Below are 19384 nucleotides of genomic sequence, written 5' to 3' on the forward strand. Positions count from 1 at the left end.
TAGAATAACAAGCCCAGAGAATCCCTTAAAAAATAATGTCCTGGAAAGCAAAGTAGCAGATAGAGCCTGGCTAAGGTGAAGGGGAGCTGAAGCCTGTCAGCAGTGTCCACCTGAGGCAGTTCAGATATGGACTGAAATGCATTTGGCCTCTCTTTCCTGTTTGATAATGAGCCACACTCTGTTTCACCTTGTGCCCAAGGATTTAACACTGCTTCATACAAGTAAGGTGAATGGTGTCTGGATGCAGTCAGGCACTGAACAAGGGGATCTTAACACACTTGTTAGTGCAGAAGGTTTTCTGCTATTTCCAGACTGTTCAGGGTGAGAAAGGGAAGTGAGCCTCAATGATGTACCCAAGGTTATGCCTCAAATTAGTTACAAGATGGGAAGCGATCACAAACAGTCCCCTTGTGGGATTGTGGGGCTGATCTGCCTGCCTAAAAATAAAAGAAAGACAGTCCTCTTTGCAGTGAACAATTTAAGCCAATTTGTATTAAACAATTTGCTATGAGATTTGATTTTAAAAAAAAAAAAAAACTTAGTGAAGCTAGACTAAACAGTGTTCACAGCATAGTGGTCATCCTTTGATGTGATGCTTTAGAGGAGCTGAGGCAGAATGTGCTTTTTCTGTGCAGTTTAATAAAAATAAGGCTGTGAAACATCTTATGATGAAAAAAATCCAAGACTGTCCTCAACATCTAACACTGAACCTTAAAATTACCATACCTGAATGTGGCAGATGAGTCGTGTTCATTAATTTTAGCAGCATCGGTGCCCATTTATACCAGCTAAATATCTAGCATTCAATATAAGCAATTTTCCTGTCCCTTTTCAATTAGCTCCATTACAGAAAATCTAATTAAATCATATCTTTTAGCAGGAACCAAGAATTCAAGAGCTAAATTTTTGCATTTAATTAAAACCTCTTCATCTTGAACTGTTAATTTCCTGAAAAAGATATCCAGTAGTTTTTCCTCTGATCCACTTAGTTCCTGGATGAAATGGCTCATTTACTCTGAGTTGGCTCTTCAAGTGTACACTTAGGCTCCAACTCTGGTGACAATCTCAGAAGATGATGGGAATCATAGCTGCTTTTCTTCTCACTTCTGGATAAAATCTCTTCAGATAGAGCTTGTGTTTCTTCTGGGCCCACAGAGACATCTGGATGACCATCAGGAAAGCAAAGATGCCAACTAGCAGGGAAAAAGATTTAAAGAAAAGGATCACGTGTGTTCTTTCAGTGCCTGTTTCTGGAGATGCAGTAGGGTTTATGGAAATATTTGCAGTCTCTTCTGTGGACAGAGACAACACAGCAGTTCCTCTCAGCCTGACAGTTGCTGATATACAATAGCCCAAGGCTCAGCCTCAACTCAGAATTCACACAGATGATCTTCACATTTGTTAGACACACCCTCTAGCACCTCTGACTTCACCATAAATCCATATATCACAAGGCATCCTTGGCCATGGTGCTGTCTCAACTCATGACCTCCCTCAACCATATTTCTAGTTTGCTTCTGAACTACAACACTTCTTTGTATCTACCTCTGGCTCTCAACCATGACAGGGAGCTGTGCTCCATCTCCCTGCTGTGTAGAGGGAGAGCTCAGCCCTAAAGCAAGTAGGCAGTAGCTGCCAGATCCAACAAACAGGCACCAAATAGGGGATCATTTTACTGCATTTGCATTTTGCAAATTCATTATCCTTTGATTAATGTGGAGGTGGTTAATCAGAAACATCCATTTGGTGTCCAGTCAAGCTATGTCTGGGACAATTACAGCAAGGATGAGTGTGCTGTGTATGTTTCTGCTCCTGCCACTGTAGGGACAGCCCTCCATTTTCCCCAGACTTTCAGATAATTTTCATATCAAAGCCTAAAACACAAGAATGTTTCATCTTTTCAAACAAAATTTCAATTTATTTTTTGCATGATGCAGTTTAACCCACTTTTGAAATTCATTCTTTTCCATTTGTAAGCCATATGGGGCTACTTCTTACCAGCAGTTTTTATAGGTTTCTGTTTTGAAATGGAAAAATAATTTAAAAACTGAATGTTTTGGATAGCTCAGTTCCAGGCACCATATTTTTGTGAGTGTTTAGGTCTTCTAAGGATGCAGCAAAGTACTGAGGAAGAGTCTCAAATTCCACTAAGCAGGCTGCTCTTCCGAGCATCTTGGAGGTTTATCTCATATGACAAATTTGATGGCAATATTTCCTATACTATAAACTTTTTTGGCAAATCTTAGATTTCTAGAATTCTCTTCCACAAACACTTTAAATGCTGTCTTCATTCTGTTTCAAACTTACCTGGCAGAGTTTGTGTCATCACCGTGAAACTAATCCAAGACCCAGCCTGTTGCAAAGAAAAAGGCACAGTTAGTTCTACATTTTATGTAAAGCAAAATGGCAAGTTTTCAAAAGTTCCCCATGGAAAAAGAGAGTGGTACTTGTACTGGAAATGGAAGAGGAAAAATAGTAAGAAATTAACCCCCCAGTGTGCTGGATGGAGTGAAGAGATGGGTGGTAAATCTTTAGATCACTGGGGAGACTGTGGTGGAAGGAAACACAGACAAAAGTCCATGTGGTAGGGATGTGAGGGAAGAGGAGGGTCTGGTGGAGAAATGTTTGTGGGAGCAAGCAGACTCTGACATATGAAACACGAGGATGGATGTGCGGAGGAAACTGCGTGGAGGTGTTGCAGACTTTCTGCAGACAAAGGCTGAAACAGCACCCACCTACCCTTTGCACATAAGCAGAAGAAAGTCATGTACCTCATATGTATAGTTGGGACAGGATACCAGCAGGAAGAGCCACGTGAAGGGGTTGTAGGTTGGACTTGGAAAACAGGTTCTATTTCCTTGTGAAAGGCAAAAAAAGAAAGGGTGGGGAAATTCAGAACCAGTTTCAGTCCAGGAGAGGGGAACTGAGCCTAACCACAGCCTGCCTGTGTAACAGCAATCCCCTGGGCCAATGCTCTCAGGGTACAACCTGTTAGAAAAGTTGCAGTGAAATCTTTTGAGGTAGCAAAAGCTGTATTTATCCCAGTGAGAAAGAACTTAAATCAATTTTTTGGCTCTTTCTGCTTTTAAGCTGAATTAAGCCCCTTGCAAGAAATAACATAAGCAGTTTCCTAACCACAGTGCATGAAAACATTCCAGAACAGAAATTTACTTCTGTGTGTGAGGTTGATCATACTGTGGTATTTTCTTTAATAGAGTGTTCTAGTGGGGAAATTACACTATTAGTGTCTGGAAACATATTTTACTTTCCAGTATATATTGCATAAACTTTATTCTCATGACACAAAAATGCAGAAACCCCAACCTGTTAAGAGCACATATATATACTGTGTAAGTATTCATGAGTCTGTCTCTGTGTATTTGAATATATGCATGTACATCTTTGCCTGAGATGAATGTGTCTAAAAACTCTGCAATATGGTTTGGAAGTTTTTGAGACTTATTTAAAATTAAATGCATTGATGTCAGTCACCAGCATGCTTTAAAGAACTTCAGCACTTAAATCCATATTTAAATTGCAGTTGTGTCTAATTAAGATAAATTTGCTATAGGTTTTGAAACAACAGTAGTGTTGCTAATGTTTCCCTGTCACAATTTTTTGAAGGTGTTAGACCAATGGCATGGTTACTACTTCATCTTTCTTTATTCAATGGCTGTATGTACATAAATTACTGTACAGCAGCAGAAGATGGATAGGTTAAGGAACAGGAAACAAAGACAGACCTGAATTGGTTTGGTGAGCTAAAGCTACGTTGATAAAGTGATTTCCAGCTTCACACATCTGCAAGACATTAAAAACATATTTTCAGTCGTATGCCTAAAAGGCTGTGGCAACTGTGTGCAGTGCATAACCAGAACCCTCCCCGTTACAACTCAGTCTCTATATCCAGGAGATAGGTATTCCAAACAACAGCCTGTGATCTCTGTCACACCCACAAGTGTCCAGTGAACACTGTGGGTACAGCAGCCTGGGGTGAAAGCCCCTGGCACATCTCCACTGAGCTCTGTGCAGCCAGGCCTTCAGTGGGGTTCCCGTGCCCAGCACGTGCAACGTGTTTGGTCCTGGGGAGATTCCCTGGTTCTAAGGAATCCATCAAGATGCTCTTCTTGTTTTTTTTCTGGATTTAATCCAAGCTGCAAAGAAGCAGGTGAAAAGCTGACGTCTGGTTTTGTAAAGATGTCACTGGTTAATGTCCCTACCCCTCTTCCTACACATGCTTTCAAAGGTGTGCAGCAGAACAGAAAGGGAAAAAAGGATGATTAAAAAACAGTAATCTCTAAAAGGCAGACTGATTGAATGGCCAGTAGTCAGGGATTGATAAAGGAAGGGAGCCAGTCCTATTCCTGGTTCTGGAACTCTCTGGTTGTGCCATTTCCAGCCATAACCAACTTCTCAAAGCTGGTCTCTAACATTTAGGTGTTTCCAACCTTTGGTAGCAGTACCATTTCTCTCCATTTGGTTATACAGCCTGTAGCACAGGCTGATTTCAGATTTGCTTCAGGCTTTCAGTACTTCATCAGTTATGACTGCTGAAGAATGAAAATCAATATTTGCCCATATTTAAAATGGGAACTGGGAGCAAAATCAGTTTAAATTCCTGAAGAAGATAACCTGTCATCACAACTATGTAATTTTATGGTTTTCATTTTTCCCCTACTCTGTGAAGAAAACTGAAATTGTGTATACAGTTCAAGCTCAGGCTGAATTGAACTTTTTTATTAATTTCTGGATTTAAAGACTGATTTACCCTCTCAAATTGAAAAAATGCAGCATTAAAAAGTTGCATTTTCTTATATAATTTATCATTCTATATCTTGCAAGGGTCAAAAATTTTTAAGAAATTAAAATAAAAAGGAATATGTTAAAAGCTAGAGATGTTAAAAGTGTGAAGTCACAAAATTAATACAAAAAGGAAGAACTTCAACTGTCATTTTTAAGTCAGTTCTGAAAGTCATCCATAACAAATTTTTGTTAAAGCTAATTGAAAGAAATATGTAATTTCATTTTATATTGAAATGTGCTATTACCTGAAAGAACATTGTAGATAGAAGAATTTTTGAAGAATTTTCCCCTTTTTGACAGAGATGTTTGTGGGGTTTGTTTGGAAGATTTAAATCAGGTTTATTCATAAATAGATCTGCTATTAGCTGTTATTCTGCATGAGTAGGTAGTTACAGTTCAAGTCCTGCTGTCCTTTTAAATTCTTTTAATTCCAACTAACTGACAATCCTCTACTATAAATACCAGATGTAAAACACTAAATAGCCAGAAAATGAAATTCCATTATAAAATACCATATCAGAAGCTATAACTCTAAGCATAGCAATGGACGTAGTTTTAATTTACATACTTCCAATTATGAGCTGGGAACATGATTTGTTTTTTTCTGATTGCTATTATTTTAAAGAAATAGGTTTTGTGGTTAGAAGTGGTTTTGTAAAACTCTATAGCTAATGAGATGCCTATAGTATTGTAGAGCAAGAGATATTCACACACTATAATTAACCCCAACTAACTCTAAGTAAAACAAGCTAAAGGCATTTCTGCAGGGATTTTTATTGGCTTACCTTTGACTCTGCAGCTGCATTCTGCTGTGATTAACTCTTATGTTCTTCTTTAGACATGTGACTATTAATGTTCTACGTGCTAAATTTAAGCTAGTCCTCAGTTGATCATATATAAAATATGGGGCAGCAGGAAACAGCAGAGAAAAAGCTGAAGCTATTTACAACTGTAAAATATTGAAGCCTAGACACTGTTTCCCCTCTTTATATTCCAAGTATACCCTATGAGAAAAGCATCCCTGCAAAGCTTAATTTCTCTAAACATGAGAATCTTCCAGGAGGACCTGCAGAAATTCTTCATATTACTCAGTATTGTTGTTTACAGCAGCTGCAGATGTATACACTTAAATCAGGATGTGTAATAAAGACAAGACTTAAAAGAGGGTAAAAAAAAAAAAACCTTCCAAATATTTTATTCATATGTTTTAGAAACCTGTGAGAACAGCTCAAATTATATTATTTTGTATGTTCATGCTTTAAATTCTTTGTCTGGGAATCTACCAACACAAGATCTCAAAGGGACCGGTCTTGAGTTTCCATGGGTAGGGAGTTCTCAAAAGAGCTGTAAGAATTCAGAGCCTAGACCAGGTCCTGATGCAGACCTTAAGGGGATTGACATACTTTATAGCAAATACCCCCAACAGGACTCATCCTTTTGCTTGATGGCAGCATTTTCCTTGCAGGGCACATTCCATTGATGCAGGGAAGGATGTTTCAAAGGAAAAGGAGGCTTTCTCTAAGCAAAGACTTTGATGAGGACTAGTTTTGCTGGCAGCACTGAATATTCAGGCAAGCAGTTTGCTTGGATTCAAACACCCTGAGCCTGGGAAGGGTGCACACAGCAAGGGTCTGGGTGTACTGCTGGCTGCCAGTGCCACAGCCTCCTGTCTGCAGTACTGGCCTACTGCTTTTGGCTCTAGAGCATCATGGAGTGTGTGAGCTTCTGCATAGAGGTATTTTTCTTGTCTTTGCTGTACCTTGTGAGAGCAAGAAAAGCCAAGAACTGCATGGACAGACCCAGAGACCAACACTGCCAAAACTGTGACCTTTAAGGGTCCCAATTTACAAAAGCATTTAAATATTGCTAATGAGTTTATGGATGTTTTTCTGAATAGTGTTCGCCTGAAGGAGCCTAGACATATTATTGTCCCATCACCCTGTCATATTTCTGGAAACTGAATTGTATCTGATTTTCAAAGAGGATGCTTTGGCTCTGGCTCAGCAGTTCCAGAGGACAGAGAGGATATACATTTCCATGAGAGCTTCTCACCAAGCCTCTGGCTCACTATAAAGTTATGTTCAAACAGCAGGTTGGGTAGTCTCAGCCATCCTTCATCAGCTACACTTTCCCTTGGTTTATCCCAAATTGGTTTTTCCCAATCTGGCAGGGGTTTTTTTTATCATTTTTAATAGCTGTTGATGTAAGTTGTTCAGGGTACACTGAACTATTGCAAAGTCTGCTTGATACATAATTCTTCAGTGTTTTAAAAATGACAAGGTTCAGTCTGTCTAAATATTAGTGTTCTAACACAATTACCAGTAGTAATCATGCTGATAATGTTCTCACAGCTCTCAAATACAGTACTTCAGTTTAAACTCTGTGTACATAAATATTAGTAGGATACTTCCTGACTGAGAAACCTGAATAGATCCAGTCAAAGTACACAAGGCTGTGCACGTGGACTTATATACATTTATACACACAAATGCACAGAAGCATTACTGCATTTTGTTAAATTGTGAGTTAATCCTATTCCATCATCATAAAAAAATTCATTTTTGTACATACCAGAAAAGCAAGAGCAGCGTAAGAAACTTGTTTGTGGCCAAATGCTAGAAAACAGAATGAAATTATAAATTGCATTTTACGGTATGCACATGGTTTGCTATGGATGAAATTAATCTAGTGCTGAGCAGCAGAAATGCTTCTTTCCTGACAGACTCTGCAGAGAGATTGGATATTATCACACACAATATGAAGACAATACAACCAGTAACAGCACTCTAGAAATGCCAGTTTTACACCACTGATCTCAAGGCAGTTTTCAGCCAACTTTTTTTAGTATTTGCCAGCTTCATATATCCAAGTGTTTTGTCAAAGCAGCTGGTGGTGAATCCCTTAAAAAGGCAAGGAGGGGAGTGGAATGAAGGTCAGTGCCAAAATGAGGCTGAGAATTGCAGCCTTATCCATAGACCCTTCTACTTCCAGAAGCAGAAAACTCAATTTATAACCTATCCATTACCTTCTTTTTACTTTAGTAGTGAGGCAATAGTGAGGCTTTACTACACAGCCACTACCTGCTTCACAGTCATGCAAGAAATGCATTTAATATTTGTAAATTTTACTTGCCATCTGGCTGCCCCCTCCTTTTTCTGGTTGTCCCCAAACCAGTCTAGGTCTCTGCCATGTTCATCTCCAAAGGTTTACAATTCCCAGGTAAACCTTGGTTTACCCCCTCATGGCGGGGGGACCCAAATCCTATGTACATACCTCACTTGCCTTGGCCATGTCTCATCAAGCCTTTACTTTTGAGAACTCCTTTCTCCTGGCTGGCACAGGACCCCTCTGTGGTGCCAAAGGCATTTTAAGGCAGTGGCAGGCAATTAGAAATATTTCTTCTGGATGCTTCCTCTTTTGTGTCTTGAACAAAGAGTTTCCCCTATAAAGAAGCTGCACTTATTGATTTGATAGCCCAGACTACTAAAAACTGTGTCTAGGGAGGTTTCTGCATTGTTTGCAGCATTGCTGTTAAAGCCACACCAAATCCAACTGTCATTCAATGAATCACATCATTTTGAAATACAACTTTTGTGCTAGTTTGAAAGAAAAGCAAGTGTCATCTAGGAGAAATTTTTGATTGAAAAAACTTAGCAATTTAACTAAGTGTAAATAAAAATGGCAAAGGAAATGCTTTTTCCCCAAAGTTCATATATAAATCTGAGATACAGAGGAAAAGAAAGACTAAGGTATAACAAGGAAAGTAAAGTAGCAGAATATAAAACCTGTGCCAATTATTCTCCAAAGAAACAAAAGTGCACAGAGAAAACAAAAAAATCATGAAGAAACAGCAGTGCAAAAATAAAATATGATGAGAGGGAACAAAATGATGGATGAAATCCAAAAATTTTTAAAAAATAATCTTTGTGTTGTCAGCAGTATGTGATGGATTTTTACTGGTTTCTCAGGGGAAAAAAAACCCAAAACCCTAATTTTCATGAAAAGTATGTATCTTTAGCAAGTAAATATCTCCTCTGAGAAAATGCAACCAGTTCTATTTCTCTCCTGCCTTCTTTAATAGAAATGTTGTGAAGGGGAGCAAAATATATTGATCTTTGTGTTTTCTCTGCTTGTCCAAAATGTCCTGTTCTTAAACTGGACAGCGATTGACCATCGCTGAACAGGCACGAACATTCAGTGGCACAAAGCAGAGTTGCTTCCAACACAAAAATCTTCCTCCTGACAGGGAGCAAAGACTAATTTCTGGCTGGATATGATTTAATGTGGGACCCATTTCTTGATTTTGGAGAACTTCAGGTTACACGGCAAAGACTTTTTCAGAGCGAGTTTGTCAGTTTTGTGTCCTACCCATACCTACATGGCGGCGTGTACCGTGGGTGGTTGATGTAGTATGCAATCCAGGATGTGAATCCCCAGTAAAAGGCACAGCCCTGGAACAGACAGACAATTTTTTTGAAAGGGCAATAAGGAAGTGCAAACTGTAACTTTCAAAGTATAAATTCTGCCAAGTGCAAAACCTGGGTGACCATTGAAAGGCTTTGCAGTTGCTTGTGAGCCTTAGAATATATACCTTTCTAAGATGCTGTGAAGCCAGTAAAAAATAAATTTGGGATACAGTGTAGATTTTTTTATTATTGTGTTGTTTTATTCCTGTGGTAGGAATTGGCACTGGTCTCCTTTTTTGATTTTACTGCTGAAGATTACATTTCTATGAGCAGTGCTATTAAAAGACTAGGGCTGCTTAACACAGCTGAGCTGTTACTGTACCTGAAATTCAGCATTTCCAAGCAAGATAGAGCAAGACAAACAGAACACTAAACCACACAAAACAAGAAAGAGTAAAAGTAAAGCCATGTATCATAGCCACATGTTAATCTCCTTCACCAGAATCCTAAATGTTTAAAGGGAGGGTCTTTACATCACACTGAATGGGATGGAGGGGTGGTACAAAATGGCCAAGACAGAGTGTGTAAAATAAAAGAAAAGAAGTCCTGTGAGTAATGACACAGTGTTGAAATTCAGGAGGCTTTGGAAGAGAGAAGACCTGGCCAGCTCAGTATCTTCCTGCCTGAGGCCTCCATCTATAGAAGGAGAATGTTTTTTTCCTACTTGTAATTTGATTTTCACTCCCTAGCACAAGGCTGTTTCTTGCTCTGTATTTATACTGCACCAAGGAAGCAGTATGATTTCTGTCAACACTGCTAGATGTTGCAGCAGCAGCAATCACCATAAAATAGTACTGAGTCTTAAAAATAACCTGGACTTGACAATCAGCCCCTTGGGTGAATGAGTCAAAGTGGACATTTACATGCAGGAGCAAAAATGGACATTGATTTCAATTTATGTCCTTGGAGACATGGTCCTGAAATCCATCCTGTTATCTGTATTTTCACTAAACATAATTCCTGGAGCTACAAAATAAATTAATTTTTATTTCCCTATCTTCTTCCAAGGACTGCTTTGATATGAGGATATTCTCTCTTACACAAGATGATGAAAATATTGTCACCTTTATCATATTTTTCAGAGGAGTGTGCCCTTCCGAAAACTTGTGAACAAATAATGTCTCCAGAAGATGTCTGATGTAGTGTAAACAGTGACAGAAGCAGGCCAAGCTGCAAGAGAGAAAAAAAAGGGAAATTAAGGTAAGTGAAAGATTGTTTTTATTACTTCACAATTAATGTCATGAAAGGAATAAGAACTAATATTCCAAAACTGCAGTCACATTAAAATTGTGGGATTTAAGATATTGTCTTAATTGAAGCATCTGGAACTAAAGATTAATGGAATAATTTTCAGTGTTAGACAAAGTTGCTTGCATTTTGCAGGGAAGCAACTTATTTTTACTAGCCTTGAAATAAAAAGAGCTCCTGGAGCTCTGAATGTGATACATAGTCCTGACAAGACATTTAGACAGGACAGCTGCGTGTACAGCCAGGCATCTGACGCGCCTTTCCAAAAGATGTCTCCCACGTTTTAAGGCCACCTTAATGCTCCTGTAGGATGTGTCTGACATTTAAAAACATTCTGAATATCTTCTGAATGGTTTCCTTGTCCTTTGCCAGCTCAAGTAGCTGCTTGGAGATAGTTTGTGTTTCATTTCCTTGTGGACGCAAAATGAGATTCTGTTGCAAGTTAATCCATTCTGATGGCTTTTTTGTTGCCTGTTATAAAGAAATGAAGCAATTGTGGTAGAAATTATTATATTGATTCTCTTTTGAGGAAGATTATGAAACAATAACAGGCATTGCTGATTTGCTTCTGAGAATGAGCTGCAGCTCCTAGTGATTGAGTTTCAGAAACAAATGTCAGGAGTGATTCCTGATGGCATTTTATCTTGGTTACATTTACTGTATTACCATAGCCCTTCTTGCTGCAAACCAATTATAAGACATAAATGAAAAGTGTTTTTCAGCATGTAAATTCTCAAATAATTTTATTATGCATTGTGTATAGTAGCTAAAGTCAAAGATTAAACAATTTCAAAGTAATTAAACCAGAGAGAGTTGAGCTAAGAGAATTTCGAACAATTAACGACTTATCCAAAGCCTGGAGCAAATTTCCAGCTTTGCTGGAAATTTTTAAATTAATTTGGCTTAGGATGGGGACCTCAGACGAAACCATTAAGGAGTGGTCACTGGCAGGATTCTGCACAACCCTTGCCCACCTAAAAGAAGGCAAAGGCATTGCAGGTTCTTCTGTGCTGCCAGAAACTCTCTCCTTTTAAGCATATGCACAAGAGAAGGAAGACAAGGATCTTGCAGCTCTGGATTTGAATTCAATTATTCTGTGTTCTCATTCCCAGCTCCACTAACTCCCTTAATGTCTCTCCAAGTGCCTGTTCCTCTGTCTGTAAATAGCATTATTACTCACTGTATTTCTCTGCTGTGTACCAGTTCCCCTGATCCTGCAGTCACAGTGTGGAAGAAGTGTGTGAGAAATCTGTACAGTCCTTGAGCCTCCTAGGTGCCTGTGTACCCTCCTATGAGTGGTCCAGCTTGTGCAGGTGACAGGCTTTCCTTGATCACTTGTCACCCTTCTGCCAGGCACTAAACACCCAGAATGGGGACAATTCCACTGAAGCAAAGTTCCTTTAAGTGTGAAAGTTCCAGGCTGCCTGGTGCATTCTACCTCCTCCTGTGGAGATGCTTCTTTTGAGTTTCTTGACCTGACTCATGACGCGTACACCTGTGGAATTTTCCAGGAATCACCTGTGCCTAGGTGAGAGCTGGTGTGAGGGTAGTTATCTTCTGTGCTGGATGCTGATGCTGCTCATCTCAAGAGCAGGAATGTGCTTTGAGGCACCTGGGAGAGGGGCACCTGAAGTCTTGTCTTCTCTGTCAAGCACAACTTTGGGTTACTACCCACTGTGATTATTATTTCACTTTCTGACTTGATGTCAAAGTATTTGAGGAAAACACTGCATCTCCATGGCAATCCATTGCTGGGATTCCATTTTTGGTCAAGCTTATGAGTGTTGCTAAAATGACACACAGGTATTGGCAATAACTGAATCTGACACCAGGCAGGCAGCCTCAGACCCTCTGTAACACCCTCAGCTCTGGAAATGCCATCTCCATCCCTTTGATTTCTCATGATCCAGGAAGATAATTCCCACAAGTGTCACTTACTGAACCACTGGGTGGCGGAAGCTCTTCCTGCTTTCCACTTGATCATAAATAGTCGAGAGGCGAATGTAGAAGAGCAGATATATGAGAAGAGGCCCGGTGTATTCTGTTAGAAAAAACTGGAAATGAAAGATAAAATAGCTGTGGCAGAGTAGAAAATTATATGAGGAAAGTTGTGAGAGAAAGAATACCCCTATCCACAACCCCTATTCATCCTTCAAATTACTTTTGGCTTCATTTTCAGGATTTAAATGACACATAAGGGATTCTTCTGCAGTCTCTTTAGCAAAGGAGTAAAATCCGTCTAGGAAATGAGAGATAGGTTTCTGTGCAGAACATTAACCCAGTCAGGAATGCTTCATGGAAGGTGGTCAAAATCACAGTTATCTCCTCTTTATATTTTTGGCTGTGCCATCAAGTGCCTATTTGGAATCTAAATAACACTGAGAAACAAGGCCAAGAAACTGAAGGCAGCTTGCTTTCTGCCAGTGCTTTTTGCAATTAAGTGGTACATCAGTTAAAAGCCAACCAGGCATGACAGAAACAAACACAGCTTTGAATCCTGATAGCTTGCAGAGTCATCTGGAAGGGAGGCTATCATTGCTTGAAATTTGGTGGAGGATGGAAGAGCAGGACCAGCCTGCATGGTGCTTGAACTCTTTTTTGGTTACTGTGTGGTTCTCCTTCCTGTGCAGGCACCAGCAGAAATAGCCTGTGGTGGGCAGACTGGACAAATTGCCCTACTGTGACAGAAACAAAGAAGAAACCATTTCATCTCACCATTGTCACCCCTGCTAGGCACAAGAGCTGAGAGGAGGCAGAGTCATGGAGACGACATGAGCCACCCTCAGTTTTAAGGTCTCACTTTGGTTGGGTACAGTCTGCATTGCTTTTTGTTGGGGAGCATTCTTAAGCCACACACAGATGGAAGAAGTAAAATGACATTAGAGTGATGAAAGATCTAGATTTGATCACCTGTCACTGACCACTGGACTGAATCCCAGAATAAAATGGAAGTGGTGTAGTCCTACACATTTACAAGGACTGGCAAATCGTATCTCAAGTGCCTATCATTGCTTCAGGGAGAAAGATTTATAACTGTTGGGTTATTTGGCTTTATGGTGTCTATTGGCACTGCTGTAGAACTGTAATGAAGAAACACCTGTGGCTTAAGGAAGCAACACTGACTTCAGACCACCTTTTACAGAAGTAGTATTTGGCTCCCCATCAGGCTGTTCTTCTAATCACTCTTCAGAAGAACATTGAAAGAGAAAGATTTTCCTGCAGGAATATCTGGCAATTAGGTTCCCTTTTCCTCTGTTACAGGGGGAAACCTTTTGAAATTTTATCCATTCATAGCAGGACAGTCTCCAAAAGTAACAACAGACTTAAGTGTTCTCTACCAGGGGAACATCCAATTCCCTTTTGTTCCAAGTGACACCATGACTCCTGTGCTCCATTTAGACTCTGCATGATCCCAAGAGCAGGTGTGTGTTTGTGTGTGTGCAAAAATATTTAATCCAGGAGTCCAAGAGCACTCATTGTAGGATACCTCACAACCAAGGGCTTATTAGAATTTTGTCCTGACAGCAGTTGTATGGATCTGTTCCAAAATGTGAGCCCACTGTATTTGGCACTCTGCAAACACTGTAAGGGATGGCCTCTGCTATTTAAACCTAACACACTAAATCTAGACTTTGGTGGTGTAGGGGACAGAGGTGCAGGTAATGTGGTCAGGGGAAGAGCCTGGAATGAGCTGCTTTCTTCAGTGAAGCTTTTTCTCTCTGCCATGAGCTGCACCACAAAGTACATCCGTGACTGCCAGCTTTCAACATCTGTTTGGCACAAGCACATTGCAAAGCTGCCAGGAGGAGTTTGGCAGGACTTAGCACCAAGTTGTGTTTACTTGTCACTGCACCAAGTGCTCCCCCCTTACCCCCTGACTGATTTCAGACGTTGAAAGGAGAAGGAGAGTTTCAAGATTTAGGAAAAAAATCTCTTTTTAAAAGTCAAAGCTCCAGGCACAAGATAACAGAATCCTTGTGATGGGGTTTGATATAGGAAGGGGGGATGCATGAATGCAACTCAGAGAAGCAGCTGAGAGCACTCACAGAGCTCTTGAGCTGGGGTTTGTGCAGGGGAGCAGCATCAGGGTGGGGACAGGGTTCAGTCTTGTCTGTGTGTCTGTCACATCACCCTTGTGGAGGCAGGTGGTGCAGGGTCAGCCAGGAGATTTGCAATCACACTGGGCACTGTCTGGTGGACAGGACTGTGTTTGCCTTTGTCATAACTGAGTCACACTGGCACATAGTTAAGATAAGTAGCATTCTGTTTTAGAGGATGAGGCTCAATTTGCTGCAGTAGTTTTTGCTGCACTTTACATTAGTTTAGGTAAGTTTCAGACTCTGCTCTGTTGCATCTCCCATGCTGTGATCACTGCTCTCCTTCTCTGGCCTACTGATTTGAAATTTGTCATAAATGAAAAACAGGTTTCAGAAAGGCAGGCAGAGAAACTGCTACAAGTTCCCATTAATTCTAGCAGGTGAACAGGAAAGTAGTCTTAAATTAACACAACATTACAATTACTGGTTCTACCCACTGGCAATCAAGGGCAAGCACCATTCTTTTACTATTGATTCTCAATGATTATGTGCAATTAAGCCTAACTAGTATCTTCATATTCATCCTATAGCTGACTAATTGCTGGGCTTGGGGAGTTACTTGCTGTGTCAAGGATCAGTTCAACCCATCATTTTTATAGGTGCTCAAAATTAGTAATCCCTGATGACACATTCTGCAAAAATAATAATCTCATTTTAAACAAAGGCCTGAAAGTAATAACATTGTAGCTTGCTTTTCTGAAAAGGAATATATTTTTTTTTAAAGTTATTATTCAAAGCACAGAGCACACTTACCCTGTATAAATGTAAAAAGAAAAACAAACAGAAACACCAAACCCCAATATTTAGAGGAAAATTATTTTTTCTTTACCATCTTATGGTCCTGCCTAGATTATTTTGATGTATTGGGTGCAACCAAATGTGGTGATCCATAATAAACACAAATATATTTTCCTGGAGGAGCAGTATGTCTCTATAACAATGAGCATATCTCAACAGGATTTAACTGTTGAGCTCATCATTAACTCCCTGAGGAGAGAAAACAGGAGATTGCCTTTTCTTTCCACTTCTGTACACTCTTCTTCATGTCTTGCACAGTGTCCAGTTCTCTTACCTTCCTTCTCTCCTCTCCAGTGTCTGGCATTACATACTCTGTAGACCTCTTATTCTCAGTAACATAGAGAAAGTGCTCTTAAATGAAAGTATTCTGGAATCAAAACTCTCCCCAGCCTGGTCAGCATACAAGGTGCTAAAATCAAGCTTCTTTAACCATCTCAGTTATCAGTGTTCCAAGATCTGATTCAGTAACACCTAAACTGGAAATATCTGCTATGTAAACAGCAAAACTGAGATCTAAAACCAGTCAAAGAGAGCTAAGTGGGAGTTTCTATGATCCAAGAGATGATGGAACAAAAGGTAAAACAATACAGGAGAGCTAATCTCCAAATCAGCAAAGCATCTCATCTTGCATAAACCAGATTGTACCTGCTTCTCTTATCTCTTATTCAGCTCATTGTGCCAGCAACACCTTGCTGAACAGAGAAACAGCCAGGAATTCAAATCCCAGGCCTTGTGAGGTATATTTAGGGAGGTATGAATGCTGCAGAGATGAAAGGAATTCTTTAAGGATATTGGAAGGATTTTCTGACTGTTAGGGGTGCCATAGTGTCTGACACAGTCCCAACAGGTCTGCCAAAGAGAGTGGAAAGGGTTTTGATGTGAGTTAAAGTCCCATGTGTACTGGCTGGGAAAAGGCAGAGAACAGGACAAAAGGAAATTGTAAACACAGGCAGTGGAGTGGAGGGAATATGAAAAAAGTCCAACCAAATCTTTAAAAATGAACATCCCACATATTAGTATCTTCACAGGAGGGCATCAGCTAATTCCTCTCTGCCATTTTTATGACCTGCCCTCTCTGTAACATCACACAGCATGCCCTATCTTGTTACCTTTTGGCATAGGCTCACATTATCTCATTTATGACAAGCAGCAGAGCTGAGGAAAGGCCATAGAGCCTCTTCCACACTGATCCTTTTCCTGCAGCTCTTTCCATGCCATGTAGGGCCAGTTTCCCAGGCACCAGTGCTGCTTGTGATGCTTTCTCCTCCACTGCCCACGGGATGTCAGGATGGAAGCAGAGGGCATGGGATGAGGGTAATGCCTGCAGCCAGGACAATGACTCTGGGTCACTGTCTGTAGTCCTCAGCCCAGCAAGATACACAAAACAGCTCAGTCATGTCCTAGGTGACTCTGATGGAAAAGCAGCTGCAGTATATAAATTATCTAATGGACAGGGCTTCGTTTCTCTGATAAATATGAGACAAAGGCAGTAGCTGCAGGTCTGAGCCAAGGTCAGGCTGGCACAGTACATACTGCACAAAGAGGAGGATCTCCTGCTATCAGACAGACAGACAGATCATTGCTGTGTGTGAGTGTACAGAGCACAGCTGGGATTTCAGAGAAACCCAAGAGAAACAGGCAGTTAAATCCTCCCAAGTCCCCAGATCACTTTAAACTTAGCATATAACTGCCTTAGACTCCTTTTACAACCCCAGCCCTAAGTACTCTTGAGCTAATGATCATTAAGAAACATTATTAATTTCTAGTTTAATTTCTACTTCATACACTTTGTTACCTCATTAAAGGCCATATAGTTACCTGGGGATGATAATGGGATAATTTTAGCACCTTCCCTAAATCTTCACATTTGTTAAAGTTTTGTATTTTCATGTTTGCAAAAATCCACAGCAGCAGCAATTTTGCATCAGGTAATACAGTTCTTAAGGCCTGCTTGAATATTCAATTACTTTTTGTTCCAGTTCTCAAGAAACTGACTAATCCATTCTACAAAACCTAAATTGTGCATGGAGGGGCACCTGAAACTTCCCTTGTCTGGGCAGATTTTGTAGGGACTCAGTGTCTATGAGTATTTCAGGCTGCTGCTCAGCATTTACTGCAAATACCAGAGATAGGGATGGATTTGCTGTAGGATTTTGTAGGCAAATTGCAGCTGACTCTGCCCAGTTTCAGGATCTGGGGAGTGAACAGTGATAGATGCTGTTTGTCCCTGAGTCAGGCCTGTGAAATAAGGGAGGTGAAATCCCAACTTCCTCCTCTCTTCTAAGACTGACCTGTCTGAAACCATGGCATCAGACCACTTCTTACTATGGTCAACATTCTTCCCTGAGACTACAAGCCCTTTCATGTTTCTCACTCAAAATGGATGATTATTGCAAATTAACAGATGTTATTCTCAGGCATACACATACATGTATGTTGTATGTGTTTGTACTGATACATACTCAGTGAAGAATACAAATTCTGTTTGTAACCAAACACCAATGTGACTTCAAATTTGCTGCCACATCTTTCCAGGTCTTTGACAGCATTTTGAAATCTGCCTTATAACGCGCATCATTTTAAAATGTGTATTTGTCATCAGCTATGTAGATATGTAAACAAAATAATGCTTTTTAAACACCTGGTTATTGTAAATAACCTTATCTGTGCTTTTCATCCAGAAGCCTCAAAGCACTTTGCAAAGTGGAAAATACTATTACTTTCTTGGAAGCTGAAATACAGAGAAATTCAGTGACTTGTCAAGGGCAGTGACTTGGGTGAAGGGACACCTGGTCCTCTCAAACACTGGTTCAGTCTCTGGCTCTCTGTGCTGAACACTGGTTCACCCTGTGGTTCACTCTTCTCTGTGCTCCCCTCACACCCTAGATGGGGTCAGGCAAAATTCCCCATACAAAATAATTGTGCCAGGCTTATGCATTCTAGAGCGACTAACACTGCTCAAATTTGCATAGATTGACAAAATGTCAACCTCCCTAGTTCCTCTGAATACAAATAGGAAAATGTCTACATTTACCAGCTCTGTACATCAGGCAGCTCTTTGTTCCTTAAGTAGCAGGAAGGGTTTAAGCATAAAATTATGTATAACTGAAAGAAACATTTTGTTCTATTTATGTTTACTGAATTCCCCCTACCTTCTTTTTGCCCTTAAAGGGGTAAAAACTCAAGGGCATCCCTATAAATACTTAGGCATAGGTCTTTCAGTCTTTACCGTGCTTAACAGTAACTAGAACCCTCAGAATTAATTTTTCTAGTAGCTCCCTAATTCCCTTTGGCAACTGAAAAATTGACACTCTGGCATGGTTCATTGTGGCATTTGTTGCTGAGACCAGAGAGAAATTATTGCAACACTGTTTGCATCATTAGAAGCAGCATCTGAGGAATCCAAATCAGCCAGCTGGGCAGTTTCAGAGATCTCCTCTTCCCTTATCAGTTCACTTCATGCTGCCACTGGGCAGTAACAAAGAGCCAGAAGTGCATGTGGCCCAAGGAAAGGCACAAACAATATAAAAGCATGGCAAGAAATCAGGCAAAGGCAAGCTGTTCTCTCCTGATAACCCTGGAGGCTGAAAAATATTAGACTTAATTAAATGAAAAATAAGAGCAATCTTGTGTGTGTAGTTTGCCTTTGTGAGAGGTCACAATGTTTTTAAAAGTCCTCAGCTTTTGACTGGGATCAGCTCAAGACTTGGCCAATTGTACCAAGGTAGAGCAACACTTAATGTGTGTTCTAGCAGAGACCTCTGCCAAGTACAAATTGTTAGCTGTAAAACAGAGGTGCTTTGCATTACAAATAATTGTAGTTGGAAAATGTGCTGTCAAGGAAATAGTGACTTCTTTTTTTTCCTGGACATTATCTTCTCTACCAAATTATCTATTGATCCAGGAGGCTTAGCAATGAAAAACAGTTTGACAATTTTTCTGTCTTTGGCCCTTTTTTGTAGCTGTTCTTAG

At 40.2% G+C, this 19384-nt stretch overlaps 1 protein-coding gene across 1 annotated transcript in view; it reads right to left on the reverse strand.

Moving 5' to 3' along the window:
• Positions 1-1065: 1065 nt before the first annotated feature.
• The window catches only part of TECRL (trans-2,3-enoyl-CoA reductase like), a 57717-nt gene continuing 39398 nt past the window's right edge, over positions 1066-19384 (reverse strand). The window contains exons 5-12 of the mRNA XM_066548044.1: positions 12456-12571; positions 10334-10439; positions 9182-9254; positions 7375-7418; positions 3744-3801; positions 2772-2857; positions 2308-2353; positions 1066-1193 (exon numbers count right to left, since the gene is read on the reverse strand). Of these exons, the coding sequence (XP_066404141.1) occupies positions 1066-1193; positions 2308-2353; positions 2772-2857; positions 3744-3801; positions 7375-7418; positions 9182-9254; positions 10334-10439; positions 12456-12571 (657 nt within the window). The remainder of the gene's footprint in view (positions 1194-2307; positions 2354-2771; positions 2858-3743; positions 3802-7374; positions 7419-9181; positions 9255-10333; positions 10440-12455; positions 12572-19384) is intronic.

The sequence above is a fragment of the Molothrus aeneus genome, chromosome 4, assembly GCF_037042795.1.
Source record: "Molothrus aeneus isolate 106 chromosome 4, BPBGC_Maene_1.0, whole genome shotgun sequence".
NCBI classification, from domain to species: Eukaryota; Metazoa; Chordata; class Aves; order Passeriformes; family Icteridae; genus Molothrus; species Molothrus aeneus.